This window comes from Lacerta agilis, chromosome 16 (genome assembly GCF_009819535.1).
Source record: "Lacerta agilis isolate rLacAgi1 chromosome 16, rLacAgi1.pri, whole genome shotgun sequence".
NCBI classification, from domain to species: Eukaryota; Metazoa; Chordata; class Lepidosauria; order Squamata; family Lacertidae; genus Lacerta; species Lacerta agilis.
Window position 1 is genome coordinate 3,325,219 of NC_046327.1, and position 19,175 is coordinate 3,344,393.

Genomic DNA, 19,175 nt, shown 5'->3' on the forward strand with positions numbered 1-19,175 from the left:
CCCATCCTTCTGGCATTTGGAAAGCTGGAATTTGTGCAACACACACACACACATTGTCTTCTACCCTTAAAAACCAAACGGGGACTTCGGTCTACATTATTTAAGTGTGTTTATTCATTTTCACGATGATGATGGCTTAATGCATCCTATAATTGGAATTGCTCTGTGACAACGAAAAAGTTATTGTTTATGACAGGCCCCTTCCCCTGAGATGAAAATAGAGCAAGCCATTTCATGTCAATTTTTGTTTTACATTTTGTTACATGTGCAGTAGGGAAATGAAAATGACAAATATTCTGAAAGCATATATTTAAAGATTAAAAACACACACACACACACACACACAAAACGAAACAATGCTGCATATTTCTCTGATAATAGCCAAGATTCCAAATAGTGCTCAGAATATGTGTTGGTATCTGATACAGTGCAGGGTGGGGAACCTGTGGCTCCCCAGTCATTTTTATCTCTGACCACTGGCCATGCTAGGGCTCATGGTGGTTGGAGTCAAGCAACACCTGCAGGTTCCAGAGCCCTGGTGTAGTGGCTAAGAAGGTTAACTATTATGAGCCTGGAAGTTCAAATCTCATCTGAATCTTGAATTTTGCCAAATTGCCTGCTGTTATTCTTTTAAGCTTCTACCAGGCACCTGCGATATAGAGTGACAATTCTGACCTCCCTCCCTGCAGGGTCTGATGTAAGCCGTACCCTTTAAGATAATGCACATGAAAGCCCTTAGACAAGCAGCGAGTTATAAAAACTCTACTTCTTATGTGATTATTCGTCCAGTGAGATGTTTATAGAACTTGGTTTTCCTTTTCTCTTCCCAGGCCATACGCTGCACACTGGTAAATTGCACGTGTGAATGTTTCCAACCGGGGAAGATAAACTTGAGAACCTGCGATCAGTGTAAACATGGATGGGTGGCACATGGTAAGAACTACCTTCCTTTCTGTTTCTCCTTGTCATGTTTACCTCAATGTGTGCATATAAAATATCAATTGCTTAATTACTTTTACATATTGACACCTACATACCCGTTGTAAGTTTATCTGACATCAGAAGAAGTGCACTATGTAGAGAACAGAACAGTGGAGGTTCCTGTTGTTCCAACACATTGCATGGAAAGACAGTGGAAGAAATGAGTATTGTGCATCGTGCATCCAAAATACCATATTCTAGCCTATTTAGGTTCTCACAGTTGGGTAGTTCAACAAGATATTTAGATCTAGGGCCAGCCCGGCACATTTTGGTACCTGAGGCAGAATCTTTCCGTGTCTTTCGCCACAATATTGTTTAGACTCAAAGCTGAACTCAAAGCTGAAGCTGTGTCAAATCAGACTGTTGAAATCTGCTACTGAGGTTGCAGTAAGAGATCAGTTGTGCATAGGATAGCAGTTGTGTCAAGCTAATGGTTCCAGCTGCCTTGAAAGAGGAAGTGGTGGTGTGGCTGTTCCTATGGAAACCTGCCTTGCACCCTGAAGGTCTTAATAACCATCCGCCAGTTGCTAACATTCCTTTCCTGGGCATGGTATTTAAGTGTGTGGTTGCCATGCAACTCCAGGCAATCTTAATGAGATGAGTTTTCCAGATCCTTGTCAGTCATGCTTCAGGGCTGTTTCTGGCACTGATGGATGACTTTTGCCCTTTCTTGTGATGAGGCAGAGCAATGCTTTTAAAATCATTACCATGTGGGTAGTCCTCAGTATGGGTACTGGAAACAAGCTGAAAGCTGCACGCGTTAAATACATATTTTATTGGTTAGAGCCAGACTAAGCTAGTTGAACTTTGCTCCCATTGACGTCACGGTTAACTTATCCCACTGATTTCAGCGGAACCTAAGTTATTCTGAAACTTAAATTCTGGAGCCAAAATGCAGGGAGCATGGAGTTGGATCTAGAATAAGTTAATGGATCCAACTCCATGTTCCCTGCCTCTTTACAAAGACTTGGCCTTAACCTGAAGTCCATGCCAGCCCTCCATTGTTCCATTGGGGGGGAAAAATATTAATCTAAACCACCCTGCCTTAGATTATTTTATGGTAGGCCCATATTTGTTTACACTACAGTTGTGCTTGGAGCTCACATTGCACCTAAGAAGCAACCAGTAAGCCAGAGTTTGGTGGAAATTCAAACATACCAGAGTCTGTCTTTCAGAGCCTAGATAGCAGTAAGAAGGTGGTATATTCTGCACTGGTTGAGTGAAAATCTTGATGGTGGTTCACCCTCATAAGACCTAGATAATCTATAACTCAGGGCATGAGCTGGAAGGTATGTTTTGCTTGACTATTTACACAGCTCTAACTTGTGTGGCAGGGAGGGGGTAGGATACCCCACCACAGGACCCCCATTAGTCAGAAATCCACCTGGCAAATAGCATTCCTGGCAATGTCACTTTCACTATCCAGCCTGTGTTATCATGTACTTCACTCTTAGTGATTCTTATACCCTCCCCCCACTTTGCTGAATCATCAAATATGAGGGTGGAGGAAGAAAAGTCCTACTGTTATGATTCCCCTCCCCCCAAAATATATTTTTCTTTCAAAAACAAACAAACCCCAATTACGTTCACCTGCAATAGCTGGTCATGTCTCATTGCTGATTTTTTTTTTAAAAAAAAAGCTTAGTCAGATATTTTTAAAGTCCAAAATGTGTGAAATTTGAAAGCTGCGTAACCACTGGTATTAGGGGCAGCAAATGCACACCTCTGGGATTCTGTGTCTTCAATCTCTGGAGAACTCCATGATAACTTCTAGCAACTATGGAATCTGTCAAGGGATGTTCACTATTTTGCGGGTGGTAGTCGGGGTGTTTGTGGAAAGTTAGAGGGGGGAAATCTGTCCTTTTGTCCTCTTTCCTTTTCAAAAAAAAAGAGAGTAAACATTTGTGTCAAAATAACTAGAACACAAAGAATAGGGTAGAATGAAATAACGTGTCGTGTTTGGTCCTGCGGAGGAGCCCACAGAGTAAGACCTCAAGGTAGTTACAGGTAGGTAGCCGTGTTGGTCTGCCATAGTCAAAACAAAATAAAATAAAAAATTCCTTCCAGTAGCACCTTAGAGACCAACTAAGTTAGTTCTTGGTATGAGCTTTCGTGTGCATTCACACTTCTTCAGATACCTCAAGGTAGGTTAGAAGCTGCAGCACCACAGACAGCTCCTGAACGCACAGCCTGCTCCTATGAAGGTCCAAAGTAAAGTTAGCCTTTTTAAAACCTATGCTTCCACACAAACCTCTCCCAGACTCTGTTCCTAATGGAGGGCCAGCCCTCTGGCCTGAATTCTGGCACTCCCTTGTGCTCACTCCATAGCCTTCTGCCTTGCGCACTCCTTGCATGGCTGGATGGGTGAGAGGACTGTGGGTGGCCCTTAATCCCTCAGGCTCAGGAGATGGTGCTTGTGAAGGTCCTGGCTGAAGCTGTCCTGGTGATATGGGAGGTTGTTCCTTGGCCTGTTCCATGTGGTTTTCACAACAGGCAAGTCCTCATGCTGGTATGGTTGCAACTGCTGGCAAGATGGCGAGGAAAGCAAAAAAGGATTACCGTGTTTTTTCATGTATAAGACTAGGTTTTTATACTTTAAAATTATGTGAAAAACTGTGGGTCGTCTTAAACATGGGGCAAATCTCCCCCCCTATTTTCTTAAATTGGAGTCCCTAAAAATAGGGGGTGTCTTATACATGGGGGCGTCTTATACATGGAAAAATACGGTACTTTGTACAGAGATAAATGTTGCACATTGTGATATACACACAAGAACTGAGAAAGAGGGAGAGTTAGGTTTTTTAAAATATATAAATCAATCTCCTTTATTGGCATAGAAAAAGTACATCATATACATGGATCAGAACACAACACAGTTAACGAAACATAGTAGGAGATGCTTTAGGATAAAACTGTCCAGACATCGTGAGGTACAAAGATGGCTCTTAGGACCCATGGTGACGCAATTTCATAGCGTCACTCAAAAATCTTTCCACATTCTCCACCATGTCATTCCTACATTTGTTCAGCAGACTAGACACCCTGAAAGATAAACCCCCTCCTTCAATAAGGGGGCCAAATGCTTATCACATTTTTTTGCACAAAATGGGCAATAAAAATAAAACGGTTGTGATGAATTTGACCTGTTTTGTGCTACAAAGGCAACGTCTTTCAGAGGATGGGATTTTCGGGACTCTACCTTGCAAAACTGCAGACGGTGAGACATTAAATCTTGCTAGGGAAAGAGCTCTGTGTAGGTGGGGATCGTAAAGCTGGTGTTAATATGGAATGTCCTGGCCCAACGAGGGTGGAATTCCTAACCCCAATGGGGAACAGGTTTTGTTGGCTTCACTGCGAAGGATTTGGAATGCAATCTCTAGGATTCTGCGCTTGATTGCCTGGAATGCTTCCAACTGTGGGAGCATAAGCAGCAATTTGAGTGATAGGTTGCAGGTTCTGATTTTGCTCACAGTGCAAGCTAGCCATTTGGAATGGTGGGATTCTGCCAGTATGTGGAAAGTTAAAGAGGGCGGAGCAGACATGAAATGTAGGTGGAACCAGAATTTTATAGTGATGAGCCACGCTTTGGTTTCCAGCAGCCCTTGTTCAGTTTCCAGGCACATGGCTGTACATGGCACGCAATTTGGCAGCCCCAGAATTTTGCGCAGAAATTTGGATTGGATGTGCTCCGACAATTGGTTAACTATGCCAATTCATAATGGAATGCCATACAGGAGTTTTGGGGCTACTTTGGCATTAAAGACCTCTAGTGCAGCTGGACAGATGGACTGATTCCCTCTGTCAAAGAAGAAACGGGTGATAGCCAGAGTTGGAGTACCCGCTCCGTTAAATGCAAGCTTGCAATTGTATTTCCAGGAAGTGTTATATTGGAAGTAAATGCCTAGGTATTTAAAGTTTTTAACCTGTTCCAACGGGTTTCCACTGACCTCCCACCTATGAGGCTTCCAAGATCTTGAGAAAACAAGCACTTTAGATTTTGCAAAGTTCAGTTCCAGTCTGTTGGCTATACAGTATTCCTGGCAGCGGCACAGGAGTCGCTTCAAGCCAACCCTTGTGCGAGACAAGATGACTGCGTCATCGGCATATAGTAAGATGGGAACATGGATGGAGCTGAGCTTTGGGCAATGGCCACCCACCCCAGGTAAACAGGGTGCAAGGTCATTTAAAAAACAACAACAAACCCTGTCATTAGCAAGTTGTGAGAGTCAGTTCTACCAACTTGCTAATGACAGAGGTTCTTTTGTTTTGTTTTGTTTTGTTTTGTTGTTGGTTTTTTAAAAAGCATGCTTATAAGGAACAGACTGCTCCTTATAAGCATGCTTTTAAAAAAAAATTTTTTGCTTCAGTTCTGTGAAAATTCTGTTCCTTTCTCATTTTTTGTACTTTACTTTTATTGTTGTTACCCATAAGGAATATCATTTGTTGAGAAGGCAGGATATACATTTAGCAAATCATCATCATGTATTAAATTTGTATACTGCCCTATAGCCGTAGGTCTCAGGGTGCTTTACAATACAAAGTTACAATATATGAAGCACAAAATACATAATAAACATAATAAAAACATAAAAATAATCATAACAATTCTAATGTACGCACACTAAAAAAACAATACCCTCCCTGACAAAAGTCCCTGAACAGTACTCTAGCCCACAAATACAAAAATCAAAATTAACATATAACACATAGCAACAATTTAAAACAACCCGACCCTCCAAATAAAACAGCACCCACCCAAGTTAAAACTCCATCCACGTTAAAATAATAATTTTAACACAAGGGGGGTTGGCCCACACCCTTGTTCCATTCCTGAAGTGTCGCCGCCAAAGGGACAAGTTGTAATTTTCCAGTTCACGAAAGAGAAAGAATGATCTTATTAACTAACTAATTAAATAGTTTCGCCTATTGGTCTTAGAGCAGTTTATATACTCTGGTACACACAATATAAGAACATAATGCAATTGAAATTTAAAAGATACCAGAATCAACCATTCCCTTGTCTGTTACTCATACATTTACTATTGGTGGGAAACGACCAACAGAAGAGAAATGTCTTCACCTGCCATCAGAAACAACCCCATCTCTGTGCCTGTCTAATCTCAGCAAGGAGGGTGCTTTTGTAATATTAGAACAAACTGAGAGAGGAAATGCAGAGAATGCCATAGCACAGCAAGCTTCATTCAGATGCGGCATGGAACCTTCTCGCATAACCACATTTGTCATATTTCCCGTTTTTCTAGAAAAAGAGGTGCCAGGAACTTCTCCCTTGTTCTCTGAGAATGGCATTGGTCCCCACCTTGAGAGGTGCTGGAGCTGAGCTCCGGTGAGCTCCAACTAAAATAAATAAATAAATAAATAAATGCTCTGCACATAACTGCGTACAGTGGTGCCTCGCAAGATGAAATTAATTCGTTCCACGAGTGTTGTCGTATAGCGGAAATTTTGTCTTGCGAAGCACGGTCGGAGGAAGCACGGTTTTACGAAAAAAATAATCAGGAGTTGCGGCCATAGGAAAATTCGTCTTGCGAGTCACCCTTTCGTTAGCGAATGCCTTTCGTCTAGCGAGGCATTCGTCTAGCAAGGTACCACTGTATTTGTCTACTTTGTGTATGAAGAAGGTGCACAGCAGCAGTTCCCATGTTGTTAACGTAACAGAAGAAAGGATCCAAGGTGCATTTAATTCCCAGTGGAACCTAAAGGCTTTGTAGTTTAAGAGCAGGCATCTCGCAAGTAGGACTGGGAGAGCCAGCTTTAAACCTGTCCGCCATGAAGCTCACTGCATGAGCTTGGGCCAGCCTGATCTACCTCATAGGGTTGTTGTTAGGACAACAGGGTGGAGAGGGACATTGTGTCCCGCCCTGAGAACCTTGGAAGGGCAGATTAAAAACATAGTCTATAATCTCTGGACTTTCAGAGTTCCTCTTAGCTAAAATAAGAATCATTCTCCAATCTAAATTTAACTTCTGTTAACAAAGCCTCCTTTTGTCCATCATTCAGCTGCCTAACATGCTTGCACTTCAATAAAGTGAGATGACACTGTTTTACAAATAAGCTTGCTCAAGGCAAGTGAGTGGGTTTATACAGCGGGTTAGGATCCTTCATAGGCTTATGGTATCTTACCACTGGTTTTGGTTTTGGTTCATTCCCCCACCCTTTCTCATGACAACTGTTCCTCATTTCAGTCCTTAAAATTCCTGTTCAGGAGATGGGATATATGTATATGATAAACAGAAATTTACATTTGAGAACTGCATCCTGCCAGCGTGTGTAAATTTCTTGGTCCTCTTTGAATAAATCCAATCACCGTGTTTACATTTTGTGGCAAAGCAGGACCAGTGATATATACAGATATATTTTTTCTCAGACACATTCCAAGCATATGTGTATAAATTAGTACCTTCAGACTGTGGCAAGCCCACTTGAGTTATTTAGCTTATTTACTCTCAAAAACCTTGTGATGGCCTGGGAGTCAGACTCTGATGCTGAACCTGAGGGATCCCAGCCTGCACGGGATTCCCCGCCTCCAGAACCAGCTGAGCTGGGGCCAGGGCTTGAGTCTGAAGGATCCCCACCTGTGCTGGATCCCCAGGTGCAGGCATCAGCAGAGTCTGCTCTGGCTCCTGATGGGAGGGAGGACCCATTGCCTGCAGGTGCTCCACTCCCAGCCTCTTCAGAGGAAGCTGAGGCATCCCCTGGGTCCAGTAACCCACCATCCTCTCCTGAGCTACAGAGGCTCAGGGCAGAGAGGCGAAGGGAGTTAAGTGTCTGCAGGAGGAGTGCTCGCCTCCAGGCCCGGAGGAGAGGCGAGTCTCCGGAGGATCGGGACCGCCCTAAGCATAGGGCCAGATAAAAGCCAGCCAGACCCAGCCCAAGTTGCGTGAGCAACTTAGTTGCAAGCGTGTGCTCAACCTGCAACCTTGTGCCTGAACCTGCCTTGGACCTTGTTCTGCTCCCTGCCTCGCTCCCTGCCGGATTGACCTCCTTTGGACCCCTAGACCCAGGACTGGATTTGGACCTCGCTTCATGGACAAACCCTTGGGGCCAGCACAGTTTGCTCACGCCACACCCGCACTCCCCCTTCGCTGGGGTGCGTTCGGGAGGAACTAGTAGCCATGGCTGACCAGGCGGCTGCGCTGGTGGCATTGGCCCAGGAGAACCAGGCCTTGACCCACACCGTGCAGCAGCTAAGCAATGTGGTTACGGCGCTTCAGCAGCGTTTGGATGCCTTACTGGCTCCTGGGGCCGCCGCCCCAGCTCCTGGCAAGTACCCAGTGGCCCTGCCAGAGAAATTTGATGGGTCCCCAGCCAGCTTTCCCATGTTTCTCGCCCAGGCCAAGCTGTATATTCAGGGGCGAGCTCGGGATTTCCCTGACGATCGCACTAAGGTGCACTTCCTGATCAGCTTGCTGAAGGACCAGGCGGCCAAGTGGGCGTTGCCGCTGCTCCGGCAAGACTCCCCCTTGCTGACAGACTATACGGGGTTTTGCAATCATCTGGAAACCACGTTCGCCAACCCTCAGAAGGGGAGTCAAGCCAATCGGGCAATTCGGCGGTTGAAACAGGGCAAGTCCACAGTGGCCACCTATGCCACAGAATTTCGGCTGCTGGCGCAGGACTTGACCTGGAACGACTCTGCCCTGCGGGACCAGTATCTCGAGGGACTTTCAGACGAGATACTGGATCAGCTGGCCACGTTGGATCGCCCTGCCACACTGGATGCCCTCATCCAACGGAGTCTGCAGATAGACGATCGGTTGGAGGACCGTCGCCAGGCCCGGGGCCGCCGGCACTCCGGCCTCCCGGCGCCGGTGCTTCCCTGCAGTTCCGTGGCCAGAGCTGAGTCATTGGAGGAGCCGATGCAGCTCGGGGCAGCGCGGCCTCGCCTCTCCCCCTCGGAAAAGACTCGGCGTCGGGAGGGGAACCTGTGTCTCTACTGCGGTGGGAGTGGACACTACGCCCAAACCTGCCCTGAGAAACGCCAGCCACAGGGAAAACGGCCAACCCCAGTAGCCGATGGCCCAGGCTACCTGGGGTCCCAAGCATCGCATGATGGGCCCTCACCAGTGGAATTGCAACACCTCATGATACCGGTGCGTCTATACCCCCCCGGTGGGCCCTGGATTCTCACCCACGCTCTGGTGGATTCGGGGGCAACCCGCTCCTATATGGACTCTGCCTTCGCCACTCAGCATCAGGTGCCGCTTCAGAACAAGCCGGAACCAGTACAGGTGGAGGCAATTGACGGACGGCTCCTACGCTCGGGCGCTGTTACTCGGGAGACCCAGCCCTTGGTCCTGTGCTACCAGCAGCACCGGGAGGTGCGAACCCTGGACATTGCCACCATGCCCCGGTTTCCCCTGGTGCTTGGGATGGACTGGCTGGAGTCGCACAATGTTCAGATCGACTGGGTCAATCGGACGGTACGCTTCCCAGACCCGGGTTCCCATGCTCAGTCCGAGTTAGTAGCAGCTGCCCCCATGGGTCAGGCTTTGTCAACGCTCCCTGCTGTGTACCAGGACTATTTAGACGTGTTCGAGGAACAGGGAGCAGACAAGCTGCCGCCTCATCGGTCCTTCGACTGCGGCATAGACCTACAGCCTGGGGCGCCCCTGCCTGTGAGCCGCTTATATTCTCTTTCGGAGCCAGAGCGTGAAGCCTTGCAGGACTTCCTTCGCAAGAACCTGGAACGCGGGTTCATTAGGCCCTCTACCTCACCCACTGCCGCTCCTGTACTCTTCGTTAAGAAGAAGTGTGGGGAGCTTCGCCTCTGCCATGACTACCGGGCCCTGAATAAGATCACCATCCCAGACCGGTACCCCTTGCCCCTTATTGCAGAATTGCTGGAGCGGGTGCAGGGGGCGCAGATGTTCACCAAACTGGACCTCCGAGGGGCCTACAACCTGATTCGGATCCGTGCCGGGGACGAGTGGAAGACTGCATTTGGGACCCGGTATGGGCAGTTTGAATACCTGGTTATGCCGTTCGGATTATGCAACGCGCCCGCCGTGTTTCAACGGTACATCAACCACGTGTTCCAGGACTTGCTAGACAAATACGTGGTGGTGTACCTAGATGATATTCTGGTTTATTCCCGTGACCCAGCCCGTCACGAGAGTCATGTTCGGTCCGTGTTGCAGCGCTTGCGGGAGCACCGACTGTACGCCAAGCTCAGCAAGTGCGAGTTCCACCAGCGGTCAGTAGACTTCCTTGGACACCGACTCTCCCCTGACGGGGTGCAGATGGACCCTGGGAAGGTGGCTGCGGTTCGAGAGTGGGCAGCGCCCCGGAACCGCAAGGACTTACAGCGGTTCCTAGGGTTCGCCAACTATTACCGGACCTTCATTGCAGATTATGCTCATCGCACCACCCCATTAACCCGACTGCTGCGCCCCAAGACGCCCTTCTCCTGGGATGAGGAGGCTGAAGTGGCATTTCAGGGGTTGAAAGCCTGTTTCCAGAGGGCGCCGATTTTACAGCATCCTGATCCCTCTCGTCCCTTCGTGGTGGAGACTGATGCCTCCAGTACGGCTCTCGGTGCCATCCTGTCTCAGCAACAAGGACCCGATGCGCCACTGTTACCCTGCGCTTATCACTCCCGGCAGCTCCTTCCGGCGGAGCGTAACTATACCGTGTGGGAGCGGGAACTACTGGCCATCAAGGTGGCCTTTGAGGTCTGGCGCCATCATCTTGAGGGGGCACGACACCCGGTGGAAGTGAGAACGGACCACCGGAATCTGGAGTACCTCCAGACCACCCGCAAGTTGAACCAAAGGCAGATCCGGTGGGCGCTGTTTTTCTCCCGGTTCCAGTTCCGGATCCGCTACATCCCTAGCTCCCAAAACCGGAAAGCGGATGCCCTGTCCCGGAAACCTGAGGACGTCGCAGACACTGTACAGCAGGCAGTACCGACGACTATCTTACCACCAGCCGCATTCCTGGCCACTCAGGAGGCCAAGCCGCTGCAGGCTCGGGTGCGAGAACAGCAACGGGTCGACGCTTGGGCACAGGAACGGCTCCGGGAACTGTCTGACGGGTCATGCCCTCGATATCCGGGGCTGGCCCTGCACCAGGGCCTACTGCTGCACCAGGGTCGTCTATACATCCCACCAGGACCATTGCGGGCTGAGGTTCTCCAGATGTCCCACGATGCCCCAGCAGCAGGGCACTTTGGGCGGTACCGGACCACCCATCTGGTAAGCCGGGAGTTCTGGTGGCCCCGCCTGAAGGCTGATGTGGCACGCTATGTTGCTGGTTGCGATGTCTGCCGGAGGGCCAAGGGTCCTACCGGGCGACCCCCCGGTCTGCTCCAGCCATTACCAGTCCCACCGCGTCCCTGGCACACGGTCTCGCTGGACTTTGTGGTGGACTTGCCCCCATCTCGTCACTGTACCTGCCTCCTGGTTTTCACGGACCATTTCACTAAGATGGTGCACTGTGCCCCCTGCCCGTCCATACCCACAGCTAAGGAAACGGCTCAACTGTACTTGCAGCACATCTTCCGCCTGCATGGCCTGCCCGAGCGTGTGGTTTCTGACCGCGGCGTCCAGTTCACATCCCACTTCTGGCGAGCCCTGCACCAGACCCTTGGGACGGAGGTCTGTCTATCTTCGGCCCACCACCCGCAGACCGATGGCCAGACGGAACGGGCAAATGCGGTGCTGGAGCAGTACCTCCGGTGTTACTGCAGTTTCCAGCAGGATGACTGGGTCGATCACTTGCCATTGGCGGAGTTCGCCTACAACAATGCAGTGAACGCCTCCACCCAGCAGACCCCGTTCCAGGCCTCCTACGGCTACCATCCTCGTTTGTTCCCGGACGTGCTGCCAGCTTCCGCGGTCCCCGCAGTGACAGACTGGCTTCAGGAGCTTCAGTCCCAGCAACAATTATTGATGGAGCAACTGCGCCAGGCCAAGGACGCATACAAGGCCCAGGCTGACCGACATCGTCAGGAGGGGCCAGAACTCCATGTTGGCGATCGGGTGTGGCTCTCTACCCGTCACCTGCATCCTTCTCGGCCCTCACGAAAGCTGGATGCACGGTTTGCCGGCCCATTCACCATCACTGCGCAGGTGTCGCCGGTGGCGTTTCGCCTCCAGTTACCTCCATCGCTCAAGGTTCACCCAGTGTTCCACCGGTCCCTACTTAGTCCAGTCGCCCCGCCCGACGAGTTCCACCCAGACAATCCACGACCGCAGCCAGTTTTGGTTGAGGGGGAGCCTGAGTACGAGGTGGAGCGCATTCTCGACTCACGATACCGCAGGGGGAAGCTCCAATACCTCATCGACTGGAAGGGGTATGGGCCTGAGGATCGTTCATGGGAACCAGCGGAAAACGTCCACGCACCTGCCTGCCTCCGTGATTTCCATGCAGCTTACCCCAGCAAGCCTGGTCCGGCCCCTCGGTTGAGGGGGGGGGCCTGGGAGGGGGGATGGTGTGATGGCCTGGGAGTCAGACTCTGATGCTGAACCTGAGGGATCCCAGCCTGCACGGGATTCCCCGCCTCCAGAACCAGCTGAGCTGGGGCCAGGGCTTGAGTCTGAAGGATCCCCACCTGTGCTGGATCCCCAGGTGCAGGCATCAGCAGAGTCTGCTCTGGCTCCTGATGGGAGGGAGGACCCATTGCCTGCAGGTGCTCCACTCCCAGCCTCTTCAGAGGAAGCTGAGGCATCCCCTGGGTCCAGTAACCCACCATCCTCTCCTGAGCTACAGAGGCTCAGGGCAGAGAGGCGAAGGGAGTTAAGTGTCTGCAGGAGGAGTGCTCGCCTCCAGGCCCGGAGGAGAGGCGAGTCTCCGGAGGATCGGGACCGCCCTAAGCATAGGGCCAGATAAAAGCCAGCCAGACCCAGCCCAAGTTGCGTGAGCAACTTAGTTGCAAGCGTGTGCTCAACCTGCAACCTTGTGCCTGAACCTGCCTTGGACCTTGTTCTGCTCCCTGCCTCGCTCCCTGCCGGATTGACCTCCTTTGGACCCCTAGACCCAGGACTGGATTTGGACCTCGCTTCATGGACAAACCCTTGGGGCCAGCACAAACCTTTAGACCGGTCTTCCTTGAGGACTGGTTGATGAGTTGCAATATGGAACACCTGGGTTTTGAAATCCCAGAGCACCACGGTTCACTATTCCAAAACCTATATTCCTTGGAAATCCTTTGACTCCAGCCTTGTCAAATAATATGGCAAAATGGAGTCCCCACTGTCCTCAGTCTTTCCAGTTATTTATTAGTAAGATTGTGTTATGCCCTCATATATGGCATGGCTGATGGAGTGGTCCTGAAGCAGCCAAGAGGATATGCAAGCACTAAACATTGGGTGTGAAATATTATGCCAGTGCTTATACAGTACTTGACCAGGGGTCAGCAAACTTTTTCAGCAAAGGGCCGGTCTATTGTCTCTCAGACCTTGTGGTGGGCCGGACTACAGTGGTGCCCCGCTAGACGAATGCCTCGCTAGACGAAAAACTCGCTAGACGAAGGCATTCGTATAGCGGAAGGCAGCACCGCAAGATGAAAAAGTCTATGGGGCTGCCTCGCAAGACGAAAATTTTTCGTCTTTTTTTTCGTCTAGCGAAAGCGCGGCTTGCATTGCCGCTTCGCTAGACGAAAAATCCGCTAGACGAAAATTTTCGCAGGACGAATTATTTTCGTCTAGCGGGGCACCACTGTATATTGGGGGGGGGGGGATGAACAAATTCCTATGCCCCACAAATAACCCAGAGATGCATTTTAAATAAAAGCACACATTCTACTCATGTAAAAACACGCTGATTCCCGGACCGTCCGCGGGCTGGATTTAGAAGGCGATTGGGCCCGGACTTTTGTTTGCCTACCCATGATCTTAACTAGCAACCTAAAGCTTTGTAGATGAGAAGCTGCTACTGAAAAGGCATATATAGCATAAGAAGATAAAATTAGTAGATAGTGTGTAAGTTAACTCAAGGACTAGCGGTAAAATTCCCAACTCTCATTTCCCACTTGTGGGGTGTTGGCTCCCCATAGCAGCCTGGAAACCACTCTTTTTAAGTGAATCAGCATTCTGATCAAATCTGATTGCTGGGGCAGTACTGGACCTTAGTTCCATTGCTTCTGCTTTTCTTTCTTTCTTTCTTTCTTTCTTTCTTTCTTTCTTTCTTTCTTTCTTTCTGAATACAAATTTATGGGCATGCATCTGTGTTTAACTAGGAAAGCATATTGTGGAATGGCATTGGAGAGGCAGTCATTAGTGTAGATCCAATTTGTTGCCTCAGACAGGCACTCTTGTTCCTTGTACCAAAAGCTATTACTGTTTGTGATACGTAGCGGAAGTTGCCCCCAGTTGCCAGATTTAGAAGGCGATTGGGCCGGATCCGGCCCCCAGGCCTTAGTTTGCCTACCCATGAACATGACGAATGTTAGATTTATATGAATCCTACCTGGCAAAGAGTAGGACCTCTTGTGTCCTGCAGGATTAACTCACTCTGCTTATCAAATGTTCAGTAATGCCTAATGTCCTAATATGGGGCGTTTTCATAGGTGATGAAGTTACTGCTATTAATTTCACATGCCTCCAGGTGAAGGGTGGGGAACCTCAATCCTACATGCCAATCTTGGCCCGGCAGGGGTTCCAGTTTGGCCGGTGAGGCCATTTTTTTTACCAAACCACACACACCTGCCAGTCAGCTGACATCAATCCAATTGGCAGGTGATACCAGCTGATGGGTTGTGGGGTCTTGTGTGCCAGTTCTCCATTGTGTGCCAATGCAGTGGAATTTAAGCCTGGTCTGTTAATGAGTGTTGAATCCTGGGTGTTAAATCCTGCTTCGTTTAGCAAGATGAGCCACCTCCCTTGAGGATGACATCACAAACACACACGTTTCTGTCCTTTTATGCTTGTAATGCCGTCTTTTAGATTGGGTATGAGGCCACACTTCCACCAGGAAGAGAACTCAGATGCTTCATTTCCATTAATGGCTCTAAACCTGTACAGGTCCACGTTCATTTGCAGATGACCAGAGCTCCTCATCAAGCAATAAACGTGGATGCAAACTCACATTCTAGCCTTCAGTCAAATTCAAAACGAGTACCTTTCTCATATTAAGCCACAACACAGTGGTTCACAAATAAGCAGAAGCACAGAGAGATGCCACGAGAGAAGCTGGAGGTATTCTTAATGCCACTTGTGAAAGGTCCCTTAGAGCTCAACGCCTTCTTAAGTTTTCTTACATAACGAATCTATCTAGAGAAGTTACAGGTGGGTAGCCGTGTTGGTCTGCCATAGTCGAAACAAAATAGAAAATTCTTTCCAGTAGCACCTTAGAGACCAACTGAGTTTGTTCTTGGTATGAGCTTTCGTGTGCATGCACACTTCTTCAGATACCAAGTGTGCATGCACACGAAAGCTCATACCAAGAACAAACTCAGTTGGTCTCTAAGGTGCTACTGGAAAGAATTTTCTATTTTGTTTCGACTATCTAGAGAAGTTTTCAAACCTGATGTAATAAAAATTAAAAGCTTCCATCTCCCCTCCCACTTTTCCTATAAGCCAAATCAATGGAAGGCAGACTGTTCTCAGTAATGGAATAAGTCTATGAGAGAGGAGAAGCTAGGAGTGGGTAGTGCATTGTTAGTTGAAAGAGCAGAGGGTCACACAAAGCTTGAGGAAATAAATAAGCGAGTGGGCTCCTCGATTCCCACTGGCCGTGCGCGAAGAGGTTGACTTGCACTGCCTCCTTTACTGTGCTGCCTTCATTGGAGTTGGGTTTGGAATCTTATTACCTGGTCCAATCAGAACGGGGGTTCATTGTATTTGTTTTGGACTTCGAAGAAAGTAATTCCTGTGAAATCCCCCCCCCCCGGTCCCTGTTAGTCTCTGGGACTGAATTTTATTTACGTTTTAAGTTATGTTCATAATTCTATTTTTTTATAGGTTTCTATGTACAAAATCAGTTTTGTTTTGTTTTTTATAAAATGCAGGTTAAAAAAGGGGAACTGGAGCTTGTAAGGAGCTTGTTATTTGCTCATGTCTCGTTTGACAACTGTCTCTGCTGCCTTGGGAACAACTCCAGGACACACCAAGAAGCTTCCTCTTCCTTTTCCCATTTCATTTTTTAATTTGCATGCCCCCTTTTCTACATCACTGTACTCAATATGGTTTTCAATCCATAGGGATAGTCAACATGGTGCCCTGCAGATATTGTCGGACTACAAGTCCCATAACCCGCAACGGCTGGCCATGCTGACTTCAGCTGTAGTAGACCTGGGATTGCTCAGTTGGTAGAGCATGAGACTCTTAATTTCAGGGTTGTGGGTTCGAACCCCATGTTGGGCAAATTATTATTATTATTATTATTATTAATAATAATAATAATAAATAAATAAATAAATTCATTTATTTATACCCCATCCTCCCCGTCCAAAACCGGGCTCAGAGTGGCTAACGTCAAATGTATAACACATTAACATAAAACCAGGCAATTAATTAAAATACATCCTAAAACCAGATCAGGATCAGAATAAAATGCCAAAAGATTACTGCATTGCAGGGAATTGGACTAGGTGACCCTTATGGTCCCTTTCAGTTCTGTGATTCTATGAACATCAGAAGCGCACCATGTTGGCTACCCCACCATAGAAGTTAGCAATTTCTGTGGACCAGCTGCTGACAACTTGTGGCTGCTGAGACACCCAGCCATGATGACTTTGGCCGATAGAAACCACTGCTCCATTTCTCCTAAACTGCTCTGGTGCGGCTTGAAGAGAGAAAGGAAAGCTACATGTTTGGAGGACTGCTTTCAGAGGTGGCAAATGTAGGATATCAATTCATCAAAGAGTTCTCTTTGTGGCAGGATAAGTGTTTCTCTTGGCGTGAAGTGGGTTTATTGAGTTTTGACCCTGCAGCCTTGCTCTATAGTGGTAATCCTACCACCAGTGTTTTTTAATTCTCAGGCCAACAATTGCATAGCTTATAGCGGCCTTGTGCTTACTACCGCTGCTCTTAAAAAAGGACTTGGTTGTTTCTTGTGTGTATCTCTGGTGTTTAAAGGATTTAAAGAACTAGACTGTTTTAATTTGCTTCCAGCGGCATATGTTTTTTCAGCTTGGAGGAAGATTTATTTATTTTTAAAATGGTTTAAATTGGCTAAACCATTTCCTAGGTCTGGAGTTGTCAGGCAGACAAGATTAAAAAAAATAAAGAGGGAGTTTGAGACATGTTGTAGGATTTAAAAAAAAACACGTTTAAGCATTGGCATTTTATAAGCATTTTGATTTAATGCAGATCAGTGCTACTGAGTATGGAAAAAGAAATTAAATTTAAAAAAGTAACCGCTGAAAAGGCCTTTCTCAACATGCTTAACAACCACTTTTTTGTTGCATGCAAAAAAGGTAAAAAAAAACCCACACAACTCTGACATGACCCAGACTTAAGAATAAGCAAAGTTAAGTCCTGTTTATTACAATGGGGAATGTAAGCACATGCTTAAATTTCTTTCATTGAAATGAATGGATTCAAAAGTGCTTAGTTTCCGCTGAATTGTTCCTTATGTTCATGTGGTGTGTCTAACTTAGACCCAAAATACTATTTCCTTACTTCCATGAGAAGAATAATGGGAAATAAACATTCTGACTAGCTTCATTTCCTTTTATTGAATTTATGTACCACCCTATACCTGGGGGGTCTCAGGGCAGTTCCTTCTACTATTTGTCATCACCGTCATTCCTGTTTTTCACAATTTATTTTTTATTTAGTTGTGTGTTTTTGCCTGTTTCCCAGTGTTCTCAACAAATGGCTGGTCTTTCCATTGACCTTCCTCGCATTCTCTCGTTGGTTAGACGCACAAATCACCACACGATTTGGACAAGCTTCTCGTTATTTTCTTTGTACATTTGTATGCAGACCACCTCCAGTTCCTTTTATTAATGACAATGCACAATCAAGTTAGAAACCTGCTATGTCACCCTTTAACTCTCTGAAATCTCACTCCATGCATCAGTTGCAACGAAAAGTTCGACAAACACACTTACCTCACACTGTCTCTGGCCAACTTCACACCTGACATTTCTTGTGTTGCTTCTACTGGTAGAGGGAAACTCAGGGTGACAACACAATTCTTTGTTTTGCCTGAATTTACAATGCAATTTCATCGAATTCAGTGAGGCTTAGTCTTGAATAAATGGGTATATTATTACAGCCTTAGAACACATCCAAAAGGATTTCTTTTAGCAGGGAGGACAGAAGGAGGTTCATCCTCATCCAGGATAGGAAGCAACAGTGAGAAATAAGCCACATTAGATCCAGGGATGTGGTTGGGGAACTGGGAAGGCATTTCTTCCTCTGGATCCAAGCTTTCTCCTGGTCTATTCCTGCATGTCCCCAATGCACTGAGACCCTCTTCCTTCTCAGCTCTTCCAATGTCAGGTGGGCCAAGTCCTCTATATTAGTAAAGAAGGGATATCCACCATCTCTGGTGTTGCCTCTTTGGGGACAGACCTTTCTCTCCTCCCTCAGAGGGAGAGCTCCAGTGCTGCTTATGGCCCATAAGTTTGGGGCAGTTTCATCATCATCATCATTCTTTATTCGACTGTCAGTCAGAAAAATACATTTAGGGGCAGTTTCTGGAAGTGGAAAGTGGAGACAATATCTTACCTATTCATTTATGTTTGCTAGCCTTTCCTAAGGATTGTTGACAACTATAGCCCTTTTACTGAATTAATAACAAGTTGTCGATTCCTCTTTTTCTTTCTTTCTTAGTATGTGACAGATTTCTATACTTCTGTGCTTCCCAGATTTTTGCACCTGTCCTCTGAAATGGACTCTTTGTCACAGTTCCAGGTTATGTGTTGATCTTTCGTTCTCTTGCACTGGTACATGTAATCTCCTGTTTCTGGAATGATTTAATAAAGCCGATTATTTGGGTCAAATCATAATTCAAGATGCTGTTTCCACTTGAAAAGGATATTTAAGGATATGTGCACATGCACTCAGTCTAAATACAGTATAAGCAGAAAATGCGTTTGCCTTTAAGTGTGGAGCTGCTGAGAAACAGAAATCTCATACCTCCTGTTTTCTGTACAAATTAGAAAATGTCCAGTGCTTCTGCATGGGAGGAACTATGCAATGAAGGTAGGCCTAGCCCTCAGGAATACCATATCCTTTCTTATTATCAGATCCAACAATGAATGACAAATTTTAATAAATCAT

The 19,175-nt window shown here is 47.3% G+C and overlaps 1 protein-coding gene across 8 annotated transcripts in view; it reads left to right on the plus strand.

Moving 5' to 3' along the window:
* BNC2 (basonuclin 2) overlaps positions 1-19,175 on the plus strand; it is a 363,914-nt gene that overhangs the window by 215,991 nt on the left and 128,748 nt on the right. For all 8 annotated transcript variants that reach the window (XM_033173620.1, XM_033173619.1, XM_033173617.1 and 5 more), the window contains exon 3: positions 831-933. In XM_033173620.1, the coding sequence (XP_033029511.1) occupies positions 831-933 (103 nt within the window). The remainder of the gene's footprint in view (positions 1-830; positions 934-19,175) is intronic.